General features: G+C 33.7%; 2 protein-coding genes across 2 annotated transcripts; both read right to left on the bottom strand.

Annotated features, from left to right (window-relative positions):
* Window positions 1-65: 65 nt before the first annotated feature.
* On the bottom strand, window positions 66-2721 carry LOC137823891 (Saccharopine dehydrogenase). Its single transcript, XM_068629208.1, has 2 exons — window positions 1813-2721; window positions 66-895 (listed from the first exon to the last, which is right to left on the bottom strand). The coding sequence occupies exons 1-2, from the start codon at window positions 2476-2478 to the stop codon at window positions 203-205; spliced, it is 1359 nt and encodes a 452-aa protein (XP_068485309.1). The 5' UTR covers window positions 2479-2721; the 3' UTR covers window positions 66-202.
* A 284-nt stretch (window positions 2722-3005) lies between these two features.
* On the bottom strand, window positions 3006-4412 carry LOC137824127 (PPR containing protein (DUF179)). Its single transcript, XM_068629587.2, has 2 exons — window positions 4058-4412; window positions 3006-3818 (listed from the first exon to the last, which is right to left on the bottom strand). Exons 1-2 carry the CDS (start codon window positions 4203-4205, stop codon window positions 3052-3054), a joined length of 915 nt encoding a protein of 304 aa, XP_068485688.1. The 5' UTR covers window positions 4206-4412; the 3' UTR covers window positions 3006-3051.
* Between the last annotated feature and the right edge of the window lie 8836 nt (window positions 4413-13248).

The raw sequence follows: 13248 nt of genomic DNA, 5'->3' as shown, positions 1-13248 counted from the left end.
TATTTGAACTATCACAATACAAAAAGTAAAAAAGCAGGTATAGCAGATAAAATACGATTCAACGATTGAAAGCATATCAAGCCAAATCTTAGTATATAAGTATAGTATCTTCATACAACTCTGACAACAAAAGAAATAGTCTCTCCTCGGTCAGTTATAACAGTTCAGTTTTAAGGAGTACATTTCTATGAAAGATCAACAATCAAGAAGAAATATTCCTTTTTGAGATGACATCAAAGGATATTCCATTTTGTTGAAGTCTTTCCTGGAGATCAGTTGGACCAAAGATAATCCCAGGAGGGTAAACTCCTCCTTTTGGAAGGTTGTTGCGTTGGGTGAGAAGAATAAGAGCACACTGAATAAGAATTATTGGTGTGGTCAGATATCCAACTTCAGGTCCCATTACCCTTGTTACAATCTCCATGTCAGGTTTTGTGTTTCCCTGAGCAGCAATACTTGCATCACTAAAACCATGTCCCACAAACCACATCTTGAAGGAAGCACTTTCCACCTCCTCTTCAGAGGGGCCCTTCTTCCTGAACCAACCAAGGCTGAATATTTCAGGAAATTTCAAAAGAAGACACCTTCCAAAACTAGTGCTTCCTAAAAGACCAATGAAAACTCCAACCATGATGATTCGGAGAATTGCCAACAAGGATTTTGTGCCTATTTTCACACCAAAATGAGCTGGCTTAACAGTTGACCAGAAGGCTTCTCTTTTCTCAGCCATTTCAGAACTCTCATTCAGCCCAGGGAGACCATGGGAGTTTTCAGTTAGAATTGATAGGGTTCTTCGAACTACAATTGAATCTGCTGAAGGTAGCTTCACTGCCCAAAGGCCAATTTTCTTCTGGTTCTCTATAGTTTCTCCTTTTGAAGGAGGAGGTCCAGGGATCTACAACCATACAAATATAGTTATTAAATGACACAATTTTAAAATTATAAATAAGAGCAAGACTGGAACGTAGTTAATGTGTTAGTTGATACAATGAACATTAGTTTAAGTTAATCTCAGTCAAGGACGTAGATTGAATTAAACAACAAAAGTAAGAAAGAAGAAGGGACAAAGGGTGAGAGTGTGCTCAAGTAATTATAATGTATGTATGATCCTAGAAAAAAAATGACAGTATATCATCCACTATGAATGTAAGAACTAAGAAGCATACTTTCAGATGACAGCATATTTCCCGTTAACAAGTATTTGCACAGGTAACAATAATCGTAAACAACATTTACAAATAATAACTGTCCAATGCTCATTCATATATACCTTGTACAACTCTAGGGGAAAATTCAGATTTATATAATAACTAAATGCACTTCTATTTTTCTGACAATCTATTCCTATAATCACTATTTCCATAGAACATCATTTACAGATAGCGGTATGCAGCAGGTCAATCAAAAACACTGTAGTGAGATAGCATCCAGCAAGATGGCTACTATTTTAAATTTGTTTACATATTCAATAATTGTTACCATGATCTTATAGATGCTGAAATTTTTTTTAAAAAGATTAAGATACATAACATATTCATAATTAACAATAAAAAGTTAAACATCTCAAGCAAATTATACAAGTATACCAACAAAATCAAGGAAATAAACTAGTTTAAGTCTTGGAGTAACCAAACATTAAAATTCAAATAAAAGTTGTTTAATATCACTTTCATTACTGCTAAAGTTCAATAGATCTTTTCCTATCCCTCGTTTTCAGATTCAGTTTCATCACATCCATTACCTTCTGTGGTTTTTGAATCCAAGAAAACAAAAAATAAGCAAAAAAAAATGAGCAAGATGTGTTAGTGTTACCTGAGGCCTAGGTTTTCTAGGCCGCGACCTTCTGAGTTGCTGCAACTTGTGCGCATTGGCGACGCCGAGAACCGCGGATTCGTAAGTGGCAAAGTTTCCCACAATCCTCTTCTCCGATTCGAGCGCCACGTAAGCCTCCACGCGGTTCGGCGCCGCGGGCTCCACCCACTGCCTCGAGTTGAACATCACGCCAAGCTCCGCGGGCACGGAGTCGAAGCCGCAAGCCGAGACAACGAGTGCGCCACTCTCCATCGCGCGGTCGTGGTGCTCAGCCTCGACACGCTCCATAAACTCGGGCTCGCCGGAGATGTCGAGGTAGTCGCAGCCGGCGGCCGCGCAAGCAGCAACGACGGGCTCTCCATGGAGGCGGAATGGGCCGACACAGTTGAGGAGGAGGCGCGTGCGGGAGCAGAGGGCGCGGAGAGAGGAAGGGTCGGCGGTGTCGGCAGGAAGGATGGGGAGAGAGAGTGGAGGGTTGGGCCGGGAGGCCCACTCCAGGGCCTGGGAAAGCTTTTGCGGGCTTCGGCCCGCGATAGCAATGGACTTGAGCGGCGAGGATGTGGTGTTGAGAAATTTGAGGGCTTCTCGGAGAACGTATTTGCCTGTGAAGCCGGAAGCCCCAAGTATTACAACATCGAAACGACCACGGTTTTGTTCTTCCTCCATTTCTTCAACACAGAGCGCAGAGAAAACTAACAACCGCTACAATACAAGGGCAACCAACTCTGTAACCCAACCATACCAGACTCTTCTATTGTCACGTTTCGGGTGGTGTCCCCAATAAATATGTATTCGTATTTATGTATGTAAGCTACCCGTACACTAACCGGGCATGTAAAACAATATACGATTATGTATTTGTAAGTGTATTATTCTTTGACAATGGTTTTATAATATGTAATAGCTATGAGGTTCGGATACAGCTAATCTGCGTGAGTATTATTATTTTTAATCAACAATGAAAAAACATCTTTTTTAAAAAATATATATATTTATGTAATTTATAAATTCGTATCTTATATTTACGAGTATATTAGTTTAGGTGATGATAATTTGATTCGCAAGTTCTTTTCGAATGTCTGTAAATGGAGTGAATGTTTGCTAGCGGAATTAGATTAGGTTCAATTGAAATCCATTAATACATATTCATTGTGTTTCAGAACACTTATTTCCCCTTTCAACAAAGCAACTTATTTGACAATTTCAACAAAATATAACTTTGATATTTGAATTTAACCTTTACATGACCTTTCTTTTGGACATAAGCCCAAGAACTTCATCCCAAAGCCCAACACTACCCACATTCCCAAGCCCAATAACAGTTGGGCTACAGGCAGCAACAGTCCAATAGCCAGCCCTTATCTCGTCTCTGAGTTGCTCTCTCTCCCACCCACAGTACCCATCAAAGAACCTAAACTCCCCAAGCCCAACCACACTCCTCTTGACCATCTCCGCAGCACAACCCACACTCTCTTTTGTCCCATAATACAACCCCTTCATCACTTCCTCAAACACCCCACTCTTCCCCACCCCGTCATCACCACCCTCACCCTTTTTTGGACTCAATAGAAACAGCCCTTCCTCCAAGGGTCCCCCAAAGAACAAGGGACTGTTGGAAAACGTCCCCTTCACATCCAACGCCGTTGATCTCGTCTCCTTGATGGACATCAGGGACGGTCTATTCAGGATGATCCCAGACGGCCCAATGGGCCCAGTTGCCAGCATAAGGATCACCGTCCGCTCGAAGATATGGACCCCATCCAGCTTCTCAGTCGCAATTAGCAAGCACCCCTTTTCGGGCTCGTGGATTACGTGAGCCCATTTATCAGCAATGCTGATCACTGGAGGATGATCCACTACACTGTCCAGATCATTCACCTTACAAATCTCTTCAGGCCTTTGCAATTGCTCTCCCGCCACCAGTTTTGCACGGAAAGATCGCCAATCTCCACTCAGCCTAAGTTTCTCATCATCATCAAACGGTGATGCCGATGACATGTGGCAACCTGTCATCAGATTACAAGCTCTCAAGATCAAAAACACTGCATCTTAAGACCATGACCAGTTCAATTTTTATGAACTCAAATCGATCACGTATTCAGTTTAATAATCAAACATTTGGTTGAAAAAGTATAATCTCAAACAGAAATCATTGAAGTAACTATTGTATAACTTGTGATTAGATAGGCATATTCACACTCATGCTTGAAATGGATGAAAATTGATGTTAGGGTGAGGAACTTACATGATATGGGAAATGGGGTTCTAACTTTTCTACAGAGAAAAGGTTGAGAAGATCGCTTGGGGTGTGATAGAGAGGCGTTTCTGACAGTGGGAATGAGTTGATCTGTGTGTATGGTGAAGGAATTGTGGGAGAGAAAACATGCTTCCATCTTTGTTGAGTTCTTTGTTTTTCAGCAGATAAGAGTGAAGTGATGAGAGTTTGGTTGAACGTGTATAAATGTAGAATGAGGTTTAATTTGCACCACAAAGTTATTTGTACGACATCTACATCTTTTTTATTTTTTTGTTGTGACAAGGGCATCTAATCCAAGTTGGGTGTCTCAGAAGTATGGGCCATTGGATAAACTTTGAGAATGCTACATAGAATGACAAACACGTAGGGTTCATCTGAACTTTATTTGGGAGTGTTGGATGGATCAAACTCTTTTTTTGCCCATGTGTCAACTTCTATGCCACTTACTTGTTTCTACCCACCTACTGCTCCAACATGAAACTAAAATAAAGAACTAGGTTGCTTATTTTTATTTTTATTAATGATTATTTAAACCAGATTAGTATTTAATAAATTTATAGTATTTAACTCTTTTTATTAACATTTTTTTAATAAATTAAGCTGACACTTTCTGAGGATTCCTCAAAACAATCCTGAAACTCTGTATATCTAACTCTAGAGAGTAATTATATAGGAAATTACTTAATAAATATCTATACCTTTATATTCTCCATTTATAAAGGAGATTTAACTGTTTTTGTTACACACAATTTAAATTTAAAACTAAAAATAATAGAGTTAATAATATTAAACTTGAAAGAAATCGTTTGAAAAATATACACTACATTTATTTATTTGAAAATAATGAGTTAAATAAAACTTTAAAATTTAAACGTGGATGGAAGTTCCTTTAACTAAAATATATATTTCATTATTGTTATCCTTATATTTTAAAAAAAATATTTCGGTTATATATCGTTTGTAACTAGAATAGATATAATTAATTATTGATCTTACTTTTAATAATGTATTTTTTTAAAATTAGTAAAAAATTTAAAATTTAGTTTTATTAATATTAGTGATTAAATTACATAATTTTTTAAAAAAAAATTAGAGAATTTCGATCCAATATTATACTTAGGATGTTTGTCAATAATCTGATTAAAAGACAAAGTTCTATGTAAATTAATATTTAAAATCAAATAACTTATTACTATTCACATATTTATATTAAAAATATAAATTTACAGTTTATTTTAATAAATACAAATATAGTATATATATATATATATGTGTTTGAATAATAACATTATTTATTTGAATTTTAATATTAAACATAAATATATAAATAAAAAATAAAAAAATACAGATACACATGCTGTTTAAAAATAATTATAATTATAAGATGGTTATATGGGATAAAAAAATTGTCAAAATATGATAACTCTAGTTATATTACTTGTTTATACAAAATAAGGTACTTAATATTTCTTTATGTAAGGAATATTTAGCATAATTTTTTCTTCTTATGCATGGTTTTGTCTTACTAGTCGTGAAAAGTTAGTTTTAACATTTTTAAATCGTTGCACTCCTGTATTTTTATACATTTTTTTCAGCCTTATATTTCAATTTCAATCATATTACTTTCATTTTTCTTCAATCGCAATGTTCGAGAGCAGTTTCATCATTTGAGCATGTGTAAAAAAGTTGACGAGAATATTCATTGTATTTGAGATTTTCCAATGCGAAGGTAATTCTTTTACTTTTGTACTCCACTTTTGCATCTTGTTGGTTTTTTTTCATGTTTTGTACTTTTGCACCTCGCTGATTTTCTTCTAGGTTGTTTAATATGAATTTAAACATGAATTTTTGTTTAGTTAGTATAGTTGCATTTTTTTAACTTTGTTATGATATAATTTTCAATAGAATACAACACACGTATTTGGGAGTGGCAAAATCAAAATTAATTTCAGTTACATTATCAATCAATACAATACACGTCAAAACAATTATTCATGTTAGTTATTGCAAAAGAGATTATTAACATTATGATATATCTCAAAAAATAAATAACATCCTCATAATTTGAACATGTATATTATTTGATACAAAATTTAGTTCATAAATAATATAAAATTACACAAAGAAGAAATAGGAGGGAAGTAGGTTTTGGTCAGTTCCCAATGGGGGTAAGAATGAACATTAATCTTTTATCTCCACATGGATAAGGATATGTTAATGGATAATTTTGGAATGTGGGATTGAGTGTTGTGATACTTTTGAACCAGTAACATCATCACACAACTTTGAAATACAATAATTCTAAAGCAATTTGCATCCATCTTTTATGTTGCATGTTAGAAAACGACTTTTAAAAAATAAACAATTTTGTTTTATTTCTTTAGAAGTCCTAAAAGAAAAGGGAAAAACAACTTGAAAATGACTTAGAAGGATATTGTTGAAATTAAAATAGAGTATGGAAATGCAGAAGAAAGATGTGGAGGTGGTGCAGGAAGAATTTGCCGTTTATAAATTGTGAAATAATTCAGATTGGCCCATTTGTGTTGATAAAGCCCACTTGGTAGCTAACATTTTCATTCATTCACCCAAATGTTATTGGTAGGAGGCGCAACAGAAGAAAAAATAATACTCTTTTACAAAAATGAGATATAAATATTGTTTATTCGACATTATTATTATTATATATATCATCGAAACTGTTAAGTGATTATGTGATTTTAAAAAACTTTTAGTTCTTTCAACCATTATTTTATAGTAGCAGGATCTAAATTATTTTTCAGCTGGAATATAAAAAATACTTTCTTTTTATAGACATAACACAAAATATCATTTCATTACAATAATTTATTTATCTAATAATTATCTTACAAGATATATACTATCTTAAACAATCAAATATTGCTTGAGAGAAACAACTAAATTTCGTACCACGTCAATTCTTATAAGTCACTTTCATGTACAAAGAAAGAAAGACGTTAATTATTTAACTTTATATACACATAATAGATTAATACTATTGATGACGATTACTCGATATAATAACATGTCATTAGAGGAATAATTTACACAACACAATTTTCATTGTGTATGGATTTGAATAACCAACAATCAAATCCTATGAAACATTTGTTTTTAAAAACAAAGATTATGAAAGCCAAAATATAATTTCATTCACTTTATTTTATCTTTATCCTAATTTTTTATTCTCTTTGTAAGAAAACAGTGAGTTTTAGTTTTAATGAAGTTTCGACCATGATTTTTAGAAGTTAATAGTTGTAACTTTCGCATCTTAAACGCATTTTTTTTTTTAAACAAGTTTGTAAACATACTATAGAACTTAAATTTTTTCCGTATAAGACCTACTTAAAAAACTGAAATGAAATAGATTTTTATGATTAATGGTGTCTTTAGTTATGAGAGTAACGATGAAATAAATATAACTTACTTGATAGAAAAATAGATAAATAATTTAAAAAAGAGAGAAACACTTTTTTTTATATATATATATATATATATATATATACTTCTTTAATTAAACATATTTAAATTTTATTTTATCTCTTATTTATTTTATTTCCATCAATTTTTTTATTTTTACATTTCCTTTGGACATTAAGGGTGGCCCTTGGACGCAAGCAAGACGCGACGCGATGACGAAAAACGCACCTTTGAATCGTTAATGACTTTTTTTTCATAACTCGTTGACTCGGCTAGTCCGATTTTATATCGAATTTGTCAAAACTAAATTTATTTCCGAGTTGACTCGCCAGACAGATACAGACTCGTAAATTCGAACGGGTTCAAGGATGAACCCGCGAGTTGAAATACACGTAAAAAAGGAAATGGAAGACCGATCTCGACTTCTCGCGGTGGTAGTTATAGCAACCTGAACTAGTGACGTGGTGAGAGTGGCAGCGGCAAGGCGTGAGTGGGAGGAGTAGTGGCGGCCTCGTGGTGACCGCGTGACTGTGGTTGTGGTCCGCGGCAGCAATCACTATATATGAGAAAACACTTTTCCTGAAATTTCATTGAAGATATGATTAATCACATATTTATTAGAAAAAACAGAATCACGTTTAGGGAGTGTTTGTTCTTGGGTGACACTTCAACTCTTTTATATTTTGAGCAATGATATATGAATAATTATATTTTTTTATACAACTATATTACAACTCTCAATATTATTATTTTAATAATTTTTTATATCATTTAATTACAAATTTATCATTTATTATATATATTTATTTCTAAACCTATTATATCTTGTCATTTTCCTTATAATTTATTTGCCATGCACAGGAGACCCAGCATTCACGTTCCACTGCATTCACGTTTGTGTTTTTGTTTTTAGATTATTCCTATATTTTTTAATTCTTTTGTTTACAAAATTCTTTTTTGAACATTTAATTTTCTATAAAAAAAGAAATTTTATATTTAAAATTAATATTTTGACAGAATGGAAATATAAAAGTTTTAATCTTATATTTTATTTCTCACATTTTACATAGACATAGCATAATCTTATAAATTATATACAGTTAATTTCTCACATTTTACATAAAATATTACTCTTATAATTAAAAATATTATAAATAATATTTTAGTAATTAAAAAAAAACAAAAAATGAAGAGAATAAATTAGAAGATTTAATACCGTTAGATGAATATTGGAAATTTGATGAAATATAAGTTTTTATTTTATTTGACATGAATTTAAATTACATATGTGAATATGTTTTTTTTAAATATTATTATTTATACAAATTTTTTTTGGGTTTTTTTTTATGAAAATTAATTATATACATTATTTTAAAATAGAAATATTAAGATAGTAATAAAAATATATTATATTATTTAAAATTAATTTAATAAATTAAATATATTTATTATTGTGAATGAGTTTCGAGAGTGTTAATTAAAATTTATTTTAAATATAGAGTAAATTAATGTAATTATTTATATATATACAAGAATAAATTTGTAATTTTATAATTTATACCATTAAAAATAATTTTAAATATTCTTACAACCATCACATCCCTCATCAATTTCAAAAATATTTCCTCACACATTCATTCTAACATACCCTACTCCAAACAATCTTAATTTTCTTCACACTTCCACTCCCCCACACCCCTAATCCAAACAAAGCGTTACACCCCTAATCCAAACAAAGCGTTAGGAAGCTTATTAGGGGAACGTGGATAACTTTGTCATGTTTTGAATCGCAATGTGAAAATGGTAAAGCCATGAGCCCAAAAAAGAAGAAGCCACTTCATTAATGTAGAACTCAAAGCCTCATTTGTCAAAGTCCAGCTCAAACAACTATCAGCAAAAGAGAATCAACTCAAAGTTCTTTATTTCCGTAAGACATTGGGATACTTAATGGGGACGGAGAAACAAATACGAATCAACGTTTGTGCCCTCTTCTTCTTCGACTCACCACGACTTCATGAAACCATGATGGAGTTATTCACCAACTCGCCATGGGTTCACGACACGACGACGGTAGGCGATGCACTAGTTGCATCACATTTTGAAACAAATGGTTGGGTTTGAGATTCAGGATTGTAGGTGGGAAATGGAGATTGGAGATTTGGGCACTGTTAGGTTTTCTTCACATTTGGAAAACGATAACAATGTTCTGAGAAACACGAAATATGATTTTGGGAATTAATGTGTTATTAAGGTTTTTATTTAATTTTTAATATTTTTTTAATTTTACCCATAGATTAAAACTTTTTATTATGTTTTTTATTTTCCCACCACCCCTTATCAGTAGGTAAGTGCTTAGGACCCATTTAATTTTTTGGAACAACATTTTAATGTTAGTGGGTATAGCAAATTTATCTACTACCAAAAGTCAATGGGTAATTATCCATAAATAATTGGGCTTTTTCTTATAGTGTTTGGGAAGGGGAGTTTTTTTTATCTTAGAATTTTGTGACAGGAGTAGTCGTGGGTGAAAGGGAGATTGTTTCCTTTGAAGGCATTCTTGTTGTAACAGTGAAATGAAAGAGCAATAACAATTGCTACAATTCATAAGCTATTTTTCATAACTAAAAGTATGCATGATTATTCACACCAAATTTGTCAAACCGTGTTGTTGAGGTATCGGGAGGATATGCCAGTTAAGGCTTCATCCTGGCCGAACCATGTTGTTGAGATATCAGGAGGGTATGCCGATTAAAGCTTCATCCTGGCCGAACCGTGTTGTTGAGGTATCGGGAGGGTATGCCGATTAATGCTTCATCCTAGCTGACACTTGTCTTCTAAGGTGTCGGTCGTCAAGATTCATCATCCATCTCTAGGGCGTGAATGTCAGTCGGCCCATTGATGGGACCATGGAGTCAGTCGTCCCGTTGATGGGGACCGTGACATGTGTTGGGATTCATCATCCATCTCCAGGGCATGAATGTCAGTCGGCCCATTGACGGGACCATGGTGTCGATCAACCCATTGATGGGGACCGTGACATGTGTTGGGATTTGTCATCCGTCTCTAGGGTGTGAATGTCAGTCGGTCCATTGATGGGACCATGGTGTCAATCAGCCCATTGATGGGACCATGGTGTCGGTCGGCCTGTTGACGGGGACCGTGACATGTGTTGGGATTCATCATCATCCGTCTCCAAGTTCACGATAATTCTCTCGGTCCCATGGTGGGCGCCAATTGTTCTCGTATAGGGTTGGGACCCAGAGAACTCTTGAGGCTCCTACTCAACTTCCTTGGTCGGTTGGTTGGACTGTGCTTCAACTTCCTTCCTCGCAAGCTCCTTCCTTTCTTCTGCTTGTTGTACCTCTCGGCCTTTTCGTAATCCAGACTCGGATGGTACCTGCAGAAGACACTCCGACGCTCAAGTCAGTAAAGGTATTCGACACTCGGCTGTCAGAGCACTGTACCTGATGGTCCCCCTGATTCTTGGAATTTGTGCTATTTATATTACCTAAGTGGGCCTTGGTTATTGGGCCGAATTAAGGGATTGGACTGCGTTTAGGACTGCATTACTTAATCCTTAGTCGCGGGTTAGCTTTGCTGACTTTGTTTAAGCGTATGTCGGTCGATCCGATAAAAAATGATAATATACTGACAGTAAAATGTTTTTGTTATAGGGAACTTGAGGTTGGTCGGAATCTGGATGAGCTCTTAGTGGTTTTCCTTCAAACTCTAATGATTTAACCTTCAGGAAATGAAAGGGCTCCTCCTACGATGACATTCCAGCGCTCAAGTGAGAAAGAGCACAAAATATAATGAGTATAAGATAAAATATGAGTTGAGAATACTTCATATGTTGTGTACTAGATAATTTGATATATATATATATATATAGAGAGAGAGAGAGAGAGAGACCGAGTTGTAACCTAGTCCTAGAATCTCTCCAAGCGGTTTACGATAAGTGTACCCTGTAACCGTGTATAAAAGATAGATCTCCTTGTTGATGTTCCCTGTAATATATATTGGTCATATCCTACGTAACATAGTCCGAGTTTGCCTTTATTGAGCCGTTAAGGGTGACTAAGTCTAATTAACACAAGATACTTAACATATGAACGTCCTCTACCATTAAAGATCAATCACGATTCATATAACATACGTTGGGTCCAAGCCCATCACTGTACATTGCCCTCCTCGCCCTCCACCCTCTAGCGTATGCTACTAAGGCTGTCATCATCATGTCCAGTCAAAGTTCGGGTAATGATCAACCATCCATTAGTCATGATTATATCTTAATTGAGTGATTAAGACTAATTGATTGAGATCACTTGACTTGTGCTAATTCATAACGTTAGATACATAGGTCGAGAAACGACTCATAAATGACCAACCATCGGATCATGTCCATGATCTAACAATTTCAAATTATAATTATTAAAAATAAAAGAAGAAATAATCTTTTGTTAAAATATAAGTCATATGAAAAGATGAATTTAAAAAAGAATTATAAATTAATATTTTTTACTATGGAGTTGTGAAAGTAACTTTTTTATATAAATTAAATGTCCTGAAAAAAATGACTTAATATTTTGACATTCAAAGTCTCTTAAATGGATTGGGCCATTTGGCAACTTGGTTGGAAGCACGTTGTTATATATAGGGTTTGCTGCCAAATGCCATTCTACATCAATTAGCAAGTGGCAGTGTCATGCCATCTCACCAACTCACCACACTCAACTTGCTTTATACCAAACTCTCTCACATACTCATATTCAAATTCCCCCAACAAAATAAAACATTCTTAATTCCACACACTTCTCTACTTTCTATCAAACTCATTCAATAAACTTTCATACGGTGCACATTGTTTAATATATATAAAAAAAAAACTATCAACTCTACTCTGTTATTTTATTTTTGTAATGCATCTAAGGATAAATAAAGTATGTGTGGATTAAGATTGGAGTGATTTTGTTATTTTAAAGGTAACACCACACTTGACTACAACCCATGAGCTAAGTTTATATTAAAGAAACATTCACATTAAGATTAAGTAACTGTAATCTAATCATGGAACCATTTGAAACTCATGTTTCCACCGGTAAAAGTAGATTGAAGGACTTAACAAACAAAACCACATTAACATTGTTATAGAACTTTACATGACGGATATGTGTGAAATTACTATTAATAGATTATTGGGATCTAGATCTAACTCAATCTTATAAAATTAGTTTATAAAGTGAGATTTGTATTCTTTTATATATATATATATATATATATATATGTCTTCTAGATGATGTAAAATTTTCAAACATTCACTTTATGTCGAAATTGTCAACTCGTGTAAGACTATATAATGAGTGATTTAATAGTAACATGATCAATGGAAGAAACTTTTGTCATGATAGGTTCTAAATGACTCTTATACTATATTAGAGAGTGAACTTTAAATTTAATTAAATTTTACAAGATCGACTCATAAATTGAGATTTGTACTCGTTTATATACTATGAAATATATTTGTTTCTAGTCGATTTGAGATCTCCAACAATAATATGAGAATTCTAATTTTTTTCTTAAATTAATTTAAATTCTAATTAGAAAAATCTAAACCTCTAATGCATCTATTAATAATAGATTAAAAATGTGAAGTCAAAAAAGTGTGAAATGAGACTTCCTAATAAGTACTTTGTCATCCTAGTCACAGTGCATGATAGGGAACTAAAATTAAATGTGACTTT

The sequence above is a fragment of the Phaseolus vulgaris genome, chromosome 8 (assembly GCF_051622355.1).
Source record: "Phaseolus vulgaris cultivar YP4 chromosome 8, ASM5162235v1, whole genome shotgun sequence".
NCBI classification, from domain to species: Eukaryota; Viridiplantae; Streptophyta; class Magnoliopsida; order Fabales; family Fabaceae; genus Phaseolus; species Phaseolus vulgaris.
The sequence above is the reverse complement of the archived record's forward strand: the minus strand, read 5'-3'. Positions and strand labels throughout refer to the sequence as shown.